At 40.5% G+C, this 19330-nt stretch overlaps 1 protein-coding gene across 1 annotated transcript in view; it reads right to left on the bottom strand.

Annotated features, from left to right (window-relative positions):
* The window catches only part of LOC306868706 (voltage-dependent T-type calcium channel subunit alpha-1H-like), a gene marked incomplete at its 5' end in the record, with an annotated part of 138804 nt that overhangs the window by 49381 nt on the left and 70093 nt on the right, over positions 1 to 19330 (bottom strand). The window contains 2 exons of the mRNA XM_079414997.1: positions 7274 to 7629; positions 18096 to 18876. Of these exons, the coding sequence (XP_079271123.1) occupies positions 7274 to 7629; positions 18096 to 18876 (1137 nt within the window). The remainder of the gene's footprint in view (positions 1 to 7273; positions 7630 to 18095; positions 18877 to 19330) is intronic.

Here is a 19330-nt window from a genome sequence, read left to right as displayed (position 1 = left end):
ATGAATTTGTTTACAGCCTGTTTTTTAAAAAAACCCACATTAAAATAAATATAGCCGACTTCCTGTTGGTCGTAGCTAATGACTGTAAATTAGAAAGTTGTCCGGATTAATAAGAACAATTTATGTACCGAGTTTGGTGTCTGTAGCTAAAACTAACCCCCCCATTTTTGACAAAAGGTGGCGCTATAGAGTGCCTCTTCCACGCCCGTTTATGAGCTTTTTCCAGTGTCTAACTATCATTAATACTGATATGTGTGTTGAGTTTCATGACATTCTAAACATGTTATCTGCCTCAAAATCACCAGAAACGAATTTTCAACTTTGACACGTTGCCATGGCAACATAATTTTAGATATCAATATTCCCTTCACAGTTTTACATCGGCCGTGTTTTGACATTATTCTGGTGAAGTTTGAAGCAAATCGAGTAAAAATAAGATGCTGAATTCAAAGCATTTTGAAAACGACACACTTCCTGCAGCCAGTTGGTGGCGCTATAACTTTCAGTCATAATAGTCACATCTATCCGATCGGCATCATACAACGAACAAATCACTGGAGTTTGATCTACATCATACGATGTATGTGGATGTTATTAGGCATTTCCTGGGTCTCATTTTTCGCCATAACTTCATCGCCTCGCCACGGGCAAACCGTTCGACATATCAAAAATATCTTCGCAATTTAGCATCCCCAATGTCTTGAGATCATGTTCACCGAGTTTGGTGGCAATCGTATGGAAATCCTCAGAGGAGTATATCAAATTCCAGAACATGCGCTTTTTAAACAGCCCTGAATAGCCGACTTCCTGTTGGGCGGAGCCTATGAAATGCTGCACGGAAGTTGTTCGGCTCAATGAGTTCTATATGTGTACCGAGTTTCATATGAATACGTGCAAGTATGTGTGAGCTATACATCAAGCTTTCTGACAATTTTCCAGGGGGCGCCGTAGAGCCCCTGTGCCCCGCCCGGGTCCCAGCCTCAGCCGCGTCCTAATGGCCGCAGGTTCCAACGTGCGTGCCAATTTTCAAGAGTTTTCGGGCACGTTAAGGCCCCCAAAAGTACCCGGATAGTCGAAATAAAAAATAATAAAAAAAAAAATAAATATAGCTGCGAGCAGCGATGACGGGCCCAAGCCGTCAGCATACGCCACCCCGGTGGCATCGATAAAACGGTGCCCAGCGAGCACAAGCATTACAGTAACCCTCTGGCAGTTTGGTTTTAAGGGATACGGCAATTAAAGGGTTAATCCAAACCATCAACTCTGTGAAACACACACACACACAGAACAACATATAAAACTTTAAATTCTGTGAAAATATATTTTTCATTGGTAGTTGATGTTAGTTAATGCATTTACTAATGCTAACAAATGAGAAATTATTATAGTTACCAAAGGTTTTAATGATTTATTTTTCCATTAACTAACATGAATAATTTTTTCTAACACAAATGAATAAAGTAAAAAATATATTGTTAATATTTAATGTTATTTGTGAATTAACCAATGTTAAAAAACATCATTATTTAACTGTTGTTAATTTACATCATTAATAAATATATACCATTTAATGTTGATCAAAATCAATTCCAAAATGTGTTAATATATTATTAAATTTTAAAGTTTTATCTTTTGAACATGACTATTTTTCTAATATTAAAAATATTTTGTTCATTGTTAGTTCGTTGTAAGTTCATACTATCAATGAAGAATTAACATGCTGTAAAATATATATTTTTCATTGTTAGTTCATGTTAATTAATGCATTCCCTACTGTTAACAAATGAGACTTAATTATAAAGTGTTATCAAAACCTTTAATGCTTTATAAGCATTTTTTAAGGATTTTATTGAGAAGTTTAAACAGACCCTCTCTCTCTCTCTCTCTTTCTCTCCCCCTCCCCCTCCACACTCACTAAACTCACACAGTCAGTCACCCACCCAGTCACCTACCGCACACATTAGAAGCACAGAGACAGGAGAACTCTGATAAGTTTGAAAATTTTCTTTTCGCCATAGTGTATTGTAAATTCATGAAATAATCACATATCCTCAGACTGTCTTGTTCTGTGTATGTAATTTTTTATGAAGTGTTTGGAAGCTGCTCTTAAAAGATAAAAAAAAAAAAAAGTGTTCTTTTTTACTGTAACTTTAATAAATTTCCATTAAATCATCGTTCAAGATATCCTAAATCCGTCCGCAATTTAGCATCTTCAGTATTTTGGCATCATGACAAAAAATGTTTGGTGTGATTTCCGTGTTTCTGATTGGAGGAGTATGAATTTGTTTACAGCCCGTTTAAAAAAAAAAAACACACATTAAAATAAATATAGCCGACTTCCTGTTGGTCGTAGCTAATGACTGTAAATTAGAAAGTTGTCCGGATTAATAAGAACAATTTATATACCGAGTTTGGTGTCTGTAGCTATCATATATATATATATATATATATATATATATATATATACAAATTAATAATTATATACCATTTAATGTTGATCAATATTAATTCCAAAATGTGTTAATATATTATTAAATTTTAAAGTTTATCTTTTGAACATGACTATTTTTCTAACATTAAAAAGATTAATAAATGCTTTAAAAAAAATTGCTCTTTGTTATTTCATACTATCATGGAAGAATTAACATGCTGTAAAAATATATTTTTCATTGTTAGTTCACGTTAATTAATGCATTTCCTAATGTTAAGAAATGAGACCTTATTATAAAGTGTTATCAAAATCTTTAATGATTTATAAGCATTTTTTTAAGATTTTAAAAAACAGACCCTCTCTCTCTTTCTCTCTCTCACCCACTGGCTCAATCCACACTCAATCCACACAGTCACTCACACAGTCACTCACAGCCCACCCCACCCCTCACTCAGCAGCAGTGACAGGGAGCTCTCACTCAGAAGCAGCTCTGATAGTTTTTAAATTTTCTCCTCCGCATAGTGTATTGTAAATTCATGAAATTAATCCCATAACCTCAGACTGTATTGTTCTGTGTATGTAATTTTTTATGAAGTGTTTGGAAGCTGCTCTTAAAAGATAAAAAAAAAAAATAATTATCTTTTTTACTGTAACTTTAATAAATTTCCATTAAATCATCGTTCAAGATATCCTAAATCCGTCCGCAATTTAGCATCATCAGTATTTTGGCATCATGAGAAAAAATGTTTGGTGTGATTTCCGTGTTTCTGTTTGGAGGAGTATGAATTTGTTTACAGCCCGTTTAAAAAAAAAACCCACATTAAAATAAATATAGCCGACGTCCTGTTGGTCGTAGCTAATGACTGTAAATTAGAAAGTTGTCCGGATTAATAAGAACAATTTATGTACCGAGTTTGGTGTCTGTAGCTAAAACTAACCCCCCCATTTTTGACAAAAGGTGGCGCTATAGAGTGCCTCTTCCACGCCCGTTTATGAGCTTTTTCCAGTGTCTAACTATCATTAATACTGATATGTGTGTTGAGTTTCATGACATTCTAAACATGTTATCTGCCTCAAAATCACCAGAAACGAATTTTCAACTTTGACACGTTGCCATGGCAACACAATTTTAGATATCAATATTCCCTTCACAGTTTTACATCGGCCGTGTTTTGACATTATTCTGGTGAAGTTTGAAGCAAATCGAGTAAAAATAAGATGCTGAATTCAAAGCATTTTGAAAACGACACACTTCCTGCAGCCAGTTGGTGGCGCTATAACTTTCAGTCATAATAGTCACATCTATCCGATCGGCATCATACAACGAACAAATCACTGAAGTTTGATCTACATCATACAATGTATGTGGACGTTATTAGGCATTTCCTGGGTCTCATTTTTCGCCATAACTTCATCGCCTCGCCACGGGCAAACCGTTCGACATATCAAAAATATCTTCGCAATTTAGCGTCCCCAATGTCTTGAGATCATGTTCACCGAGTTTGGTGGCAATCGTATGGAAATCCTCAGAGGAGTATATCAAATTCCAGAGCATGTGCTTTTTAAACAGCCCTGAATAGCCGACTTCCTGTTGGGCGGAGCCTAAGACATGCTGCACGGAAGTTGTTCGGCTCAATGAGTTCTATATGTGTACCGAGTTTCATATGAATACGTGCAAGTATGTGTGAGCTATACATCGTGTTTTCTGACAATTTTCCAGGGGGCGCCGTAGAGCCCCTGTGCCACGCCCGGGTCCCAGCCTCAGCGGCGTCCTAATGGCCGCAGGTTCCAATGTGCGTGCCAATTTTCGAGAGTTTTCGGGCACGTTAAGGCCCCCAAAAGTGCCCGGATGATTGAAATAAAAAATAATAAAAAAAAAAAAAATAATAATCCTTAGAAGAACAATAGGGCCCTGCGCCTTACTGGCTTGGGCCCTAATAATCCTTAGAAGAACAATAGGGCCCTGCGCCTTACTGGCTTGGGCCCTAATAATCCTTAGGGGAACAATAGGGCCCTGCGCCTTACTGGCTTGGGCCCTAATAACTGTATGTGCAATGGAGACATGCGTGAGTCCTTGGTGATGGGGTGAACAGTGGCGTAGGCTCTGTGAAGTGACTTTGACTGATGCAGTAATGAAGACTGTCAGTGGCCCCATGTAAATCCGATTAGGTGGCTGATTGACTCGAGAGTGCAGAGACTCTACTGAGTTGCTGATCTTTCTCCCGCTATGCTAAGAGCATTCAGTACATAGATCAATGCAGCCAGCCTTATCTCATTACTGTAATCCTCCCTCAATAACTACTATGGCGACAGTGTATTCCAATAGCTGGCTGTACTTAACAAACACCTAAATGGATAAGCCTTGAACCATTTAACTTTAAGTAAATGGCAATTACTCTGTAAACAACCTATCACACTGTGCAAAGTATTAACTGCAGGCAACTTCTTGCAGTTACATTTCTTTTTTATGTAGTGCTTGTGGACTATAAAAGCCTATTTCCAAATCAGAGGAGACAATATAAAAGAGACAAAGTCACAATTGTGAAATTTAAAGTTATATTGTCGGATATAAAAAGTAACATTTTGAGATAAAGTTACTATATAGTGAGATATAAAGCCACACTGGGAAATAATTTTTTGCAATAAGAAGAAATCAAGTCAAAATGTCAGTAAATAAAGTTTCAGTTGTGGTTTATCAAGTCGTAATAAACTTTTTGTTTTACTCTGAAATGGAAACAGCTTTCCATAATGGACCGTATTTGTGACATGCTGACAACAATTTCATACGGGAAACACATTTACAGTAAATAAACATATGATGAAAGACTAGCCAACAAGCAAGCAGCATCACAAATAGATACATGCATAAAAAAAGAATAACCATAACTCAAAAATACTGTTCACAGGAACTCTGCAAACCTTACAGAAATTATATTGGGAACACATTCACAAACTCTTCCACCTATAAAAGAAGTCTCATCTCAAAAGACACTTTACAGCTAAATAACAATTATTTTACTGTAGAATTTATGTTAATTATTTAAAACAGAATTTCTATGCAAGGAGGTCTCCAAGTCCCCAAATCACCATAACAAATGTCTGCTAACTATTTTCACCTCTTCTGCTTCTGAAATAAGGATTAAAAGATCCCTATTACGTGTCTTGGCTTAATTAGACAACATGAACTGTTCTTTAAAGTAACATAACGATTAAAGATTTTACTTCAGAAGCAGACTTGCTATCTCTATCTAGGCCCCACATTGGTATTCAACAAGCTAAGCTTTAGTCAAAGAGCGACCAATCAATCATATATAATCACACATAATTAAATGTAGGATAAAAGGGTTTGTTCAGATCTATTATTAGCATACTTACCTCCAATTGTGAATATTGCTCTTTCAATGATGTAAAGTCAAATGTGACACTGCAAGGTGCAGCTGAACCTTATTTCTACCACAGCTGCTAAACATTATTTCAACAACCATCGAAAGCAAAGTTACAATATTTGGTAACACTTTATAATAACGTCCAGTTATAAGTCATTTATAAGTGATTAGTTAATGATTAACTAATCATTTACAAAACATTCAACGTATATTCAATGTTATAATAAACATTATAAATCATTTACAAAGCTTTCTGCATCCCCTAATCTAAAGTGTAAACTACTCATCAGTTGTAAATGTTTTACAAACCTTCCAGGTTACAGAAAATTGTCTTTTATTTACAATATGCATTTGTAGGAGTTTCCCTTTCGATCAGTAAATTTATGGGAGGAGCGTATTTAAATGCATCATGCAATGTGACTTACTAAGATTTGCGCTCGTCAATTCACTGGTACTCAATTCAATTCACTGTGTGCACCTTGTCTGTAAATCACACGCAGAATTTTCCCTCCCATCGACGTTTTAATGGAATTGCGCTCTGACGCTAATGTGCCCTGTTTAGTAAATCTGGCCCATAGTCTAAAAATTCAGACTTTTTTGAAAATTGTGAACTATTCCTAACTGTTCCTTTAAGACTATGTCATCTCCTTTGATCGACTCATTTGTGTCAGAAATTTTGACATTTCTGACACAAATTTGACATTTTAATGATCAGAATTTCTAACAATTAGTACATTACAAAATACCAAATGCTCAAGTTTGCAAGACATAAAAATGCTTGTTTTTTGGCACTTGTATCAACTGGCTGAAATCCTGGATGTAGGCCATCGGGCCATTCTTACTGTTAATCCAAGATTGAGTATTTATTTTATTTATTATACAACAATATCAGTAAATGTTTAATTTTCCCCTCATAAAAAGTATTCAGTTTATACACAAGACTCCTCTACACAATACCAGCTGCAGAAAATGTCAGTACTGTAACCACTTTATTTGATATCAAACATCCACACACATTGCTTACTGTGAGACCTCTATCAGATTGGCTAAATGTCAAACCACCGGATTAGGTATGAAACCAAGAGTGGTAACATCGCAACTCCAAACAACACGGCAAAGATCGATAGAAGTGCAGTCCGAGGCACTAAAGCACAATACAGTTGTATAACCAGGAGATCTGTTCACCCAATAAGGCTATGAATCCTCATCACTGTTTATGAATGAAAAATAAATAGCAAGCTAATCCCAGCGCATGCCACCAATGAAATTATGATATGGTCTGTTTTATTGCTTTATTTTCTTACAAACAGTCGTTATAACAACCATCCTTTTGTTTTTCCTGACCACCAATCAATATTAAAGTAATATAAGTCCTGTCTGACAGTAGCGGATGAAAAACACATGGACTGTTATGAAAAATCAGGCTGTTCATGAAAGAAGACACACTTGCACTCACCTGCTCATGGTATTCAATCCCCATACTCAAGGTATTGATGAGGATGGCAATCATAATTCCTTGATTAAAGTATTTGCTATCCACTATGCGTTTCAATCTGTCCCGGAAGTCATCCCAGTACTGAGCCAGGCGATTACGCTCCTCCAGAATTTTATGATGGGATGCACGGCAGGGTTTGAACTCTGCTCCATGGGAGAACTCGTAAACCACATCCCCTTCTGATCTGGTGTAGTCTGAATCACCAAGCTCCACATCCATGGTCTCCAGGGCCCTTGCACAATACGGGCAGCTCAGGAGCTCAAGCAGCAATGGACTGGGCACCACACCAGCCATCTGCAGCAGCACATGACTGTTGTCTACATGGGAAAAATCACAGTCAGTCAACAATTAGTCAATGTAATTAGGAAATGCAAAAGAAGTATTGCATTTGCTTTAAGAAGCTTTGATGCACCTTTTGTACAAGGGCCATATCTTCCACTGATTTATTTTTAACTAAAATGTTAATGAAGAATTTGCCATATGGTACTTCTGCATAAAAAGTAACAATGTAACATAATTAGTAATCATTTTGCTTTTATAAGTAACATTCCCCAACACTGATCACTTATTCGTCTGTTTCTCTTGTGCATTACTTCCTTCTGGATAGAGGACATCTCTCAGGAGGGACTGATTGTGCATGATGTCTAAATCATTCACATGATTTATTCGACCTGCCATCTAACTCAAACATCAATAGATCCCACAACCAACTTAATGTTTATTGCTTATTTTAATTATTACACACCTAATTGGTTCCATTTTAGCAGTCAAGCCAATAAAACCTGTTACTTCAGCTAGTTTATTAGTCTAGTAGCTTACTTATCCAGCCATAGTCGTGAAAAATAGGCAGAGCTCAATGTGTTCTGTTCAAGTGCTTCGCCCTCTCTTGGTCTTATGATCTCACAATCTTCAATAAAACTAATCAGAGGATATCTGTGGCTGTACTCTTATACTATTGTATTTCCTAAGGACGTAATCATACACAGTGGCCCACTTTAGCCTGTGGTGACTCAAGCTGCCATTAAAAATTACTGTTGGCAGAGGCAGTGAATTTGAAGTAAACACGCAGTACATATTCCTGTTGACAGAAACCCACAAATAGTCATTCTGCAACAGACTGATATAGAAATGAAAACTGGCTTGAGCATGAAAGAGATGCCTTGGTTATCTGAGGGTGAACAAACAACATAACGCAAAACCAAATGCTCTAAATTCTACTCATTGATTGCAAACATTTACAGTACTGGGACCCCACAGTAAATTTGTCACTGTAATGCCTTGAAGTGTTACACATTTAAAGGGATAATACAACAAAATTAATTTCTGTCATCTTCCATGACTTCTGAAGCATTTATGTGAGAAACAGGCCATATTTTAAAGGGATAATTTACTCAAAAATGAAATTTCTGTCATCATTTAATCATCATCACGACATTCTAAACTTTTATGACTTTTGTGCTTTTGCAGAACACAAAAGAAGAGATTTTCAAATATACTTGAAACTAAATGGTTACCATTGACTTCCAATGTATGGACAATAAAAAAACTATATTATAATATATATACAGTATAATTTTATGTTCCACAGAAGTAAGTCATACAATTTTAGAGCATGAGAGTGAGTAATCGATGAAACGTCTCTGAGTAAACCATCCTTTAAGTCATATTATCTACATGATACAATCGGTTACAAAATGCTCAAGAGCCAGTTGCTGTGCCTCCAACCAAATTTTTCACATTTTTAAAGCGTATTTCGGAAAATTTGCCTGAAGAATGAGTAAAACAGCTCACATAATGAATGCCACTAGCTGACATACAGTGCCCTCCATAAGTATTGGAACAGTAAAGACAAAATTGCTCTGTTGGCTGTGGAGTCAAGACATTTGCAAATATGATTAAAAGATGAATATGAGACAAAACTACAGAATGTCACATTTTATTATTAACTGTTTCAACACATACATGTTTTACCAAATAAAAAGAACAGCACTTTTAGAGTTCATCCCACTCATTGATGTGAGCATAAGTATTGGGACAGTTGAACATAAGGCAGATATAAAAGATTAAAAGCTATAATTTAGTTGCAGATCCCTTGCGCACAATCACAGCAGTGAGTCTGTGACCCATAGACATCACCAGACTCTTGGTCTCATCCTTTGAAATACTTTTCCCAGCCTTTAATGCAGCCAATTCCAATTGTTGCTTGTTTTGGGGAGTTTCTGTCTTTACTCTCCTCTCCAGCTGGTGAAATTCATGTTCAGTCGGATTTAAATCTGGAGATTGACTTGGGCAATATAAGACTTTCCATTTCTTTGCTCTTGTAGGGAGTGAAATTTAAGGTTAAAATGAATGTTCTGTAACTTTAAATAAGACGTAGAGGTAATATCGCGAGAACAGAGATCCGCGATTAGGCTCGCGAGAGATAATAGTTTAGCGAGCAGTTGGTGTGAGCGTTGAGAAAGAGTTGACGCGCACCGTGTAATCGGATGTGGCTAATCCATGATGTTCACCTCTACTGTTTAATAAACCAAGTGTTATGACTTCCGAGCTCTCTGTCCTCCTTGGAACAAAGCCAAGAACCCACGAGCCAACGCGCGGTAAGAACTGTGAAGCTCGCATATAGAACCAACGCGCGTTACACTGGTGGCAGCGCTGGTTGGCTTGTTTTGTGGGAACACTTGTTTTTTTCGTATTGAACGATGTGAATATCGCCACCTTAACCTGCAGAGACGTTGATACTATTTTTGTATAGTTTTTCACGCGCTCTTTTTTTTTGCAAGTTCGGATTACGTGCGCTCTCTCTTACACAAAATGGCGGACGACGAAAATGACGCAGCTGCAATACAGGGAGACAGACATGTTGCAGACGCAGTAAACCCACATCTGCCATTTAAAATTGACCTTCCTCATCCTTTTTCGGGTGACGGTACAGAGCCTTTTAGTGCATGGATACAGAGATTTGAAGTTGCACTTAATGTCTCAGCTGTATCCCCTGATAAAGCCAAACTTCTCCCTGCGAAGCTTACTGGCCCGGCATTTGCATATTGGCAGTCTCTCCCAACTGAAGTGAAAGCTGACTATGAGTTAACTAAAGCCAGTTTGACCACTGTTTTTGGCCGTACCACATTTTTGGCCACATTTCAGACGTTTTTGAATGCACGTCCCCGTAAACCACAAGAACCTCTTCAAGTCTATGCTGCCGAGCTCACAAATTTAGTGACTGAAGCATTTCCACAATATGATGTAGCAGCACGGAATTGTGAAATTTTTCGTAGATTTGTGACCGGTTTAGACCCATCGCTTCAACTCAAAATCCATGAGCATGGCGCTGTGACTTTGGACAGTGCTTTGAGAGTAGCCACTCAATGTGAACGTGCTCAGTTGGCCATCAGTATTGCTAACCCTTCAACTGTTATGCCTGTGATGGTGCATCAACAACCATCAGCTAACACAGTGACAGCAACCCACATCACTGACCTAGCATCAGCCATAGCTGAACTCCGAACTGACTTGCATGTCTTACGTCAGTCTCATCTACGACGGACGGATGAACGCGTGGACCAGCTTTCGCAGCGGATTTCCAGTCTTCAGGACGAGGTGACATCTTCCACACACTCTTCACATCAAACCTGTGCAGCCGTGGACTGCGACATCACAGCACGCCATCGCCAGCCTGGCTTGGATGACCATCATCGTCATCGAGACTGCTGCTGTACTGCACAACATGCACAGAGAGGTCGACAGCGACACCATCGGGACGAATGTCGTTCTTCACAGCACCACCGTGGACACTCCGAACATGATCAGCCTCCCCCAAGTGATGACATCTCTTATCAAAGACATTGTAGCTGCTCTAATTCTTCCCGTAGTCGTGAGTCATACCCCCCTCACACCACACAATTGGATCAATACATCCCCCACAGATATCGTTATGAGAACTCCAGGTCTGACCGCTCACTTTCACGGGAGCGCCGGCCTCATCTCGATCGTGAACATGGAGCCCATTATGCTCGCTCACCCTCGCCCAGTCCACAGTACAGACATTCCAGTTATCGTAGACATAGCTCTCCATCGCCACCCCCCCCCCATTCCTATAGTTCACAGAGGTATTTTACCTCCCCCACGCGCCATGTACACTTCTCTCAGTCTCACAGAGAGAAAGCCCCTTTCTCACCACAGCGGGGAAACGAGTAGAAGCTGTCATTGGGGACCAAATGCCAGCTTCATCCCCAATAAGGGTCCACTCTGATTCAGTTGCTTATAACTCTACTCCACCCACACCGTTTATTCAAATTGCAGTAGCTGGTGCTGAACTTCATGCTTTGGTAGACACGGGGTCAGGTCTGTCGCTCATTACTGATGACTGTCGTAAATCCATTCCAGCTTTGTCTACTCAACCTATCAGCAAGTCATTTGTTTTAGCGTCATCAGTAACTGGACAGTTACTGGATATACTTGGCTCTGTGACAGCTCCCATACATATTGGGGATGTCACATTTTCCCATGTATTCCATGTAGTACGTACCGCTACTCATCCTTTTCTCATAGGATGGGATTTTCTAATTGAGCACAACGTTACAGTTGACATACCAAATGCACGTTTACAACTATATAATACCTCAGTGCCTCTTTCACCACCCCAGTCACTGATTCCAGTACAAAGTTCTGCAGTCAATGTCGCTCAGGTGACTGTCCCACCTATGTCAGAGATGGTAATCCCAATTTCTGTCAAAGAGAATGGTGTAGCGGATCCTTTCACTGACACATATGTGGCTATACTGGAACCACAGCCTCCTCCAGTTGTGACCTTAGGCGTCGCTCGAACGCTGACCTCCATTCACAAAGGGAGGGGCATGGTTCGAGTTGTTAACCCGACAAATGAACAAGTCTCTCTTGATGCTGGATGCCCATTAGGTCAGCTTTTCTCAGTCACTGGCGATACACATGATGATTATACGTTAGTCTCAGCCGTGACTACTTCTACAGAAGCTGTCCATCCAATGCCTGAAGTGCATTTGGAGGATACAGAGTTAAATCCTGAAGAACGGGCACAGCTCAAGAACTTGCTGACAGACTTTGCTGACATTTTTAGCTCTCATTCCCATGACTATGGCAAAACTAATTTGATTTCACATAGCATTAATACTGGTGATGCTGCTCCAATAAAATTGCGCCCATATAGAACATCACCGGCTACTCAGGCTGTACTGCAACAAGAGGTGTCAAAGCTTTTGGAACACAACATCATTGAGGAGTCTCATAGTCCATGGTCAGCTCCAGTTGTGCTTGTTCGGAAAAAGGATGGCACACATCGGTTCTGTGTCGATTACAGACGCCTCAATGATGTTACAATTAAAGACTCACATCCTCTTCCTCGGGTGGATGATACCCTTGACAGGCTTTCTGGAGCTAGAGTGTTTAGCACTATCGATTTGACTGCTGGTTACTGGCAGATACCACTTAACCCGAATGACAAAGAAAAGACTGCTTTCTCTACTGGGACTGGGCTATATCAATTCCGTATGATGCCAATGGGCATCTCCAATGCCCCGCCCAGTTTTCAGCGCTTAATGGAACTTGTGCTTCGGGGTCTGCACTGGAGTGTTTGTTTGATCTACTTAGACGATATTATCGTCTACAGTGCAGATTTCCCTCAACACTTACAGCACTTACGTGAAGTTTTCCAGCGATTCCGTACAGCCGGCCTAAAACTTAAGCCATCAAAGTGTCATCTAGCACTTCCTTCTGTTACTTTTCTGGGCCACCGTGTTTCCAGTGCCGGTGTTGAGCCAGACCCATCTAACATAGATAAGGTTAAGACATGGCCAGTCCCAAAATCAGCCACACAGGTCAGAGCTTTTCTCGGTCTGTGTTCCTATTACCGTCGATTTATTAGACACTTCGCACACACGGCTGAACCCTTGTACCATCTTACACATAAGGGAGTATCATTCTCTTGGTCAGCTGAAGCAAGTGAAGCTTTCAATGTACTGAAACAGGCTCTGACTTCATCGCCAATTATGGTTTTTCCAAATTTTTCAGCTCCTTTCCTCCTTTACACGGATGCTTCCCTTTATTCTGTGGGCTCAGTTCTTTCACAACAGGTGGAAGGAAAAGAGCATGTCGTAGCATATGCCAGTCATGTGCTGTCTGCTTCAGAAAGAAAATGGTCTACTTTCGATCGAGAGTTGTATGCCATTGTGTGGTCGGTTCGCCACTTCCGACACTACCTGGCTTGTCACCCGTTCACTATAATTACGGATCATAAGCCTCTGGTGGGTCTTAAGAAACTTCCTGTAGATCATGACCCTACAGGTAGACGAGCTCGTTGGGCCATAGAATTGGACATCTATGATTGGCGTGTCATTCACCGCGATGGCGCTAAACACCTTAATGCAGACGCCATGTCTAGGCGACCAGACACTACTCCTGTGGAATCTGATAGTTGCTCTCAGGGTGATGTGTCCACCTTTTCGGTAGCAACTCAGACCATGTCAATACCTTTGCAAGCAAAGCCAGTGTCAACCTACACCCAAACATTGAGCATGAATAAAAATGATCTGTTGCCCACACCTACTTTAAGTCACGTAACATCAAATCTCGTTCTAATCCAAAGTGAGTGGGATGTGATGGAAAAACAAAGGTCGGATTCAGATTTAGTTGTTGTTTTCTCTTGGATAGAAGCAGGGCATAGACCACCCTTATGGAGGCTACGTGATGCTTCCCCATACCTCAGAAAGCTGTGGACGCAGTTTAGTCGCCTCATCATTGACAATGGTGTCTTATGCAGACACCTACGCAACTCTTTTGGTGATAATACCTTGCAGGTGGTCATTCCTACAGCACTGATTCCTGAAATACTCAGCCATGTCCATGGACACCCGTCAGTGGGTCACTATGGTCTGACCAAAACATTGGATAGAGCAACGCGGTCCTTTTACTGGCCTTATATGTCTAAAGACATCGCCAGACATTGCTCCCAATGTACAGCTTGCCAGTCGCGGCGTTCTCCTGTGCCCCGACCACAGGCGCCACTCATTCCTATCTCTCCTGATCGTCCATTCCAAATAGTGGCCGCAGACATAACAGGGTTGCCTATTTCAACCAAAGGTAACCGCTATGTACTAGTAATGATGGACCTGTACACCAAGTTTGTCAATCTCTATCCATTAAAAGATCAGACAGCTGTCTCAGTGGCAGGTTGCATCTTTGACCACTACATTCCACAGCATGGTGTTCCTGAGGCCCTACACTCGGATCAGGGCAGACAGTTTGAATCTGACCTCATAAAGCACCTTTGTAACTTGTTGTCAATCAAGAAGCTCCGGACGTCCCCATATCATGCTCAGTGTGACGGTGCAGTTGAACGCTTTAATCGCACTCTAAAAGATGAACTTTCCAAACATCTTTTTGATTCTGGTACAGAGTGGGATGAGCACCTCCCGCAGGTTGCATTGGCTTACAACACCACTAAGCACACAAGCACAGGATTGACACCCTTCTTTCTGGCTCATGGCCGGGAAGCCCGCGTTCCCTTGAACACACTACTTCAGGACAATAACGCTTCCAGTTCAGCAACAGCGGGCACACCAGCAGCATATGCGAATAAATTGCGTAAGAGACTGACCTGTGCTTATCGTGCTGCCACTGCTTTCCGGGACAAGGCTCAAGACCAACAACGCCTGAACTATGATCGTCATTTGAAATACACTCCGTATAACAGTGGTGACATGGTTTTAGTGGATGATCCTGCCCACCGCCACAACAAACTGTATCCACGTTGGGTGGGCCCGTATGAGGTTTTGCGACCAATATGCCCCTTTGGTAGTTCCACCCCTGTTAACTTTGAAGTGAGAGACGCCTCTCGACCTCATGCAAAAGCAAAAATCATTCATTACAATCGCATGAAACCGTACATTACTGACCCAAAGAACACCCATACCCATACCTCCCCTTCTTCCCCTGTTCAACCGAACACTCTGACCACTTTGTCTGGACTCCTCCCACCCCACATTACACCTGTGCCACCGGGATTTCCCGCACCTCAGGTTCCATTGGAACCACCACGGTTGTCTCACCCCCAATTGCAACCGCCTGGAACCCTACAACCTTCCTGCCCTATGGAAAATGTGCAGGGCTCGAACTCTGGACTGTTGATTCCAACACTGGGCACACCTGAAGCTGGACTGTCAACAGGTGTTTCTGAAGCACCTGATACTCCAGTGTCCACTCGGAACGTCCTTCCCAGGACACGTCGATTGCCTTCCCGTTTGAAGGATTTTGCACTTTATTGATTTTCTGAATGTTCACTGTACTTGTTTTACGTACGGGGTTAATGTATGTCACAAAAGGGAATGTTAATGCAGAGTTTCTTGAAATACTGCTTCCTTATGGGCCTATGTGATTTATATCGTTTTTTTTGGTAAACATGTTTTGTAAATTTTGGCCCCTTTTGATACAGATTTTTGGGTAATGTGTTTTCAATGTTACAGATGTATACATTTTGTTTGGTGCTATATTAGTATACGGGTTGTGTTATAGAAATGAGGACATTTCTTTTTGGGTAAGGGAGTATTATGTAGGGAGTGAAATTTAAGGTTAAAATGAATGTTCTGTAACTTTAAATAAGACGTAGAGGTAATATCGCGAGAACAGAGATCCGCGATTAGGCTCGCGAGAGATAATAGTTTAGCGAGCAGTTGGTGTGAGCGTTGAGAAAGAGTTGACGCGCACCGTGTAATCGGATGTGGCTAATCCATGATGTTCACCTCTACTGTTTAATAAACCAAGTGTTATGACTTCCGAGCTCTCTGTCCTCCTTGGAACAAAGCCAAGAACCCACGAGCCAACGCGCGGTAAGAACTGTGAAGCTCGCATATAGAACCAACGCGCGTTACACTCTTATAAATACCTTGACTGAACTGGCAGGGTGTTTTGGGTCATTTTCCTGATGCAATATGAAGCACTTCTCAATGAATCTGGAGACATTTTCTTGAATATTGGTAGGCAAGATGGTTTTGTACCCTTCCAAATTCATTCTGCTACTGTCATCATACATTAAGTCATCAGTAAAGTTGAGAGGGCCTGTTCCAGAGACAGCCATGCATGCCCATGCCACGACACCACCTCCACCATGCTTTACAGATGAGACTGTATGCTCATCTGTAAAGCATATTTTTTCTCCACATTTTTGCTTTCCCATCACTTTCCCATCACAGGTTCATCTTTGTCTCATCGGTCCATAAACACAGTTCCAAATCTCTTCTGGCTCACCTTTGTGCTTTTTTGAAAACTCTAATCTTGCCTTTCTATTTTTGGTGCTGGTCAGAGGTTTGCATCTTGCTGTGTAGCATCTGTAATTCTGTGTCAAAGTCTCCTGAGGACAGTAGATTGTCAGAGCATCACCCCAGCTTTCTGGAAGTTGTTGGTGATTTTACAGACACGTCTTTTAGGATTCATTTTCACAGCTTTTATGATTTGTCTGTCATCAACTACTGTAGTTTTCTCAGCCGATCAGGTCTTTGTTGGTTGCTGGTGGTTTCCAAACTCTTGATTTTTCCACGCCCTTTTTTTTTGCTAGAGCTCTAACTGACTTCCTCTTTTCTTTTAGCATCCAAATTCCTCATCTTCATCCTGGTTTGTGTGTGTCATCATCGAATACAAGATTCAGAATACAGAAGTAATGGATATAATTGATACGACACATTCCCTGCATTTAATATCTGAAGAATTAATGCAACAGGACACAGCCAGTCGCTTAGAAAGACCTGTGAGGCAACTGTTCCAATACTTATGCTCCCATCAGATAGAGGGATGAAACTCTACAAGTGCTGAACTTCTTAGCTGGTAAAACATCTGTGTTGAATCACCCAATAATAAAATGTGACATTCTGTAGTTTTGTCTCATATTCATCTTTTAATCATATTTGTAAATGTCTTGACTCCACAGCCAACAGAGCAATTTTGTCTTTACTGTTCCAATACTTTTGGAGGGCACTGTATAACTTCTGATCTTCTTTCATGGAGTAAAAAAGAAAAAAGTTAACTCCTCATTGTTCCATGTCCAGCATTTTCATTTTCTGTGCTCAAAAAGTCCAAAGCCCATCATTGTTTATACAAAATAAAGATATATAAAAATAAATAAATAAATAAATAAAACGTCTTTAATGTGCATTTTGACTTCAGAAAATTCACCTCAGTCTAGTGCATAACATTTTGAGAGAATATTTCCATTTAAGTTTTCAAATGAAAATGTTTTACTTAAAAAAGTTGTAGCTATAGATATCCAACAAGTGACATTTGGCATCACTGATGTCCTAAGACCACATAATTGAATGTATGCGAAGGAGAATTAAATAAAAGCTGTGGTAAAAATTAAGTTATATAGGTTTAGAATGAGTATTTTTATATTTGGGTTTCTGTTTATTGCTTAACTAGAAACCCCAGCAGATGAGATCATTGGAAACCAAATGATCTTTTCCCTCCAATCACAGACTAAGCTTACTGTCTATCCGTCTGACAAGAGGAGTCAAATGTTGGCATAAGATTTCAAAAGGCTTGATAGCCACAGTCGCTAGTGGAGTGCTGGCAGTCGCCTCATTCCTTTAAAGATTGTGTTAATGACTTTAACATTTGAAGTAGCCTATTGATTTTCTGTCACATTGGTAAAGGGCTGCCTAACAATCACTTCTCAGAACGCCTTTCATTATCCTGAAACAGGCTATGTGAGGTGACTACAACCGGACCTGATATGAAGTGGAAACAATGGCTATGAAAAACTCACTATGTTCTCCCATGAGCTGGTGCAGCTTCTCAAAAGGATCAATCTCATCACATCCTGTGTTTCCATCTGACTCCCTCCTTCCTTTCCCTGCAGAACTGCTGCCTGTATAGCTGCAAATGAGGGAGGGCAAGATGGTCGGATAATTCATTCCGCCATTTAGTCGCCCGAGCGCCGACACACCCACAGCGGTGCTCGTTCGCCCTTGTGGGGCCTCCTGAAAGTCACCTTGATAAATGCTGTGCACTGACTGAGTCCTGGAAGAAAGATTGTGCATGGCGGTTGGCTGTGAGGACACGGTCAATTGTGGCCTCGTTGCGATGGACCTCATTTCCAGAGCCTCGCCGGGCCCCGTAGTGGTCACAGGACTGGGGCTGCCATTGCTGAGGTGACAGTGCTGTCGTTGGTGCTGTTGGATGAGGTCGTGGATGGAGCGAACCCAGTGTCCGCCACCCCTGTGCCTGCTGTGACCATTGACCCCCCCGCCGCCGCCTCCTCCTCCCCCACTCAGCCCGCTGTTGGGGTTCACCTTCTTTCTGCGCTTGCTCTGCCAGCTGCTGTAGATGCGGGAAACACGGCGCTTCACCTTGCGGTACAGGTGGCTGATGTACCTGAGCATCTCCTCGTAGCAGCTCCCTGGCTCAGAGTAGCTGGCGAGGGTGCTGTCGTTGGAGAGGTAACGTGCTCGCTGCTCCTGCATCAGCTGGTTCTCACGCTGCTTTGTTTCTGAGAACTGGGTTGCTATTACAACCAGGCACAGGTTGATCATGAAGAAGGAACCCACCTGAGACACACAAAAGCCACTTTAGTTTATCATCATGATCTAATGTAAGAAGTCTTTAAAGAAACTCTTTAATGCCTGTTTTACACCGTACATGTAATTGGTGCATACTGAATACACTACCATTATATTCTGAAATATTGTTATAATTTAAAATTTCGATTTTAATATATTTTAAAATGTAATATAATTTAAAAATGTGATGGTAAAGCTGAATTTTCAGCTTCACTTCTCCAGTCTTCAGTGTAATATGATCCTTAAGTAGTTATTCTAATATGCTGACTTGCTAATCAAGAAACATTTCTTATTATTAACAATGTCAAAAACAGTTGTGATACTTAATATTTTTGTGGAAACTATTATTTTTTTCATGATTCTTTGATTAATAGAAGGTTCAAAGAACAGCATTAATTAAATCTTTTGCAACCAAATAAATGTCAGTTTAAATCAATTTAAT

The sequence above is a fragment of the Barbus barbus genome (genome assembly GCF_936440315.1).
Source record: "Barbus barbus genome assembly, chromosome: 4".
Lineage (NCBI taxonomy): Eukaryota > Metazoa > Chordata > Actinopteri > Cypriniformes > Cyprinidae > Barbus > Barbus barbus.
Note: the sequence above shows the minus strand (reverse complement) of the source record. Positions and strands in the feature narration are given on the sequence as shown.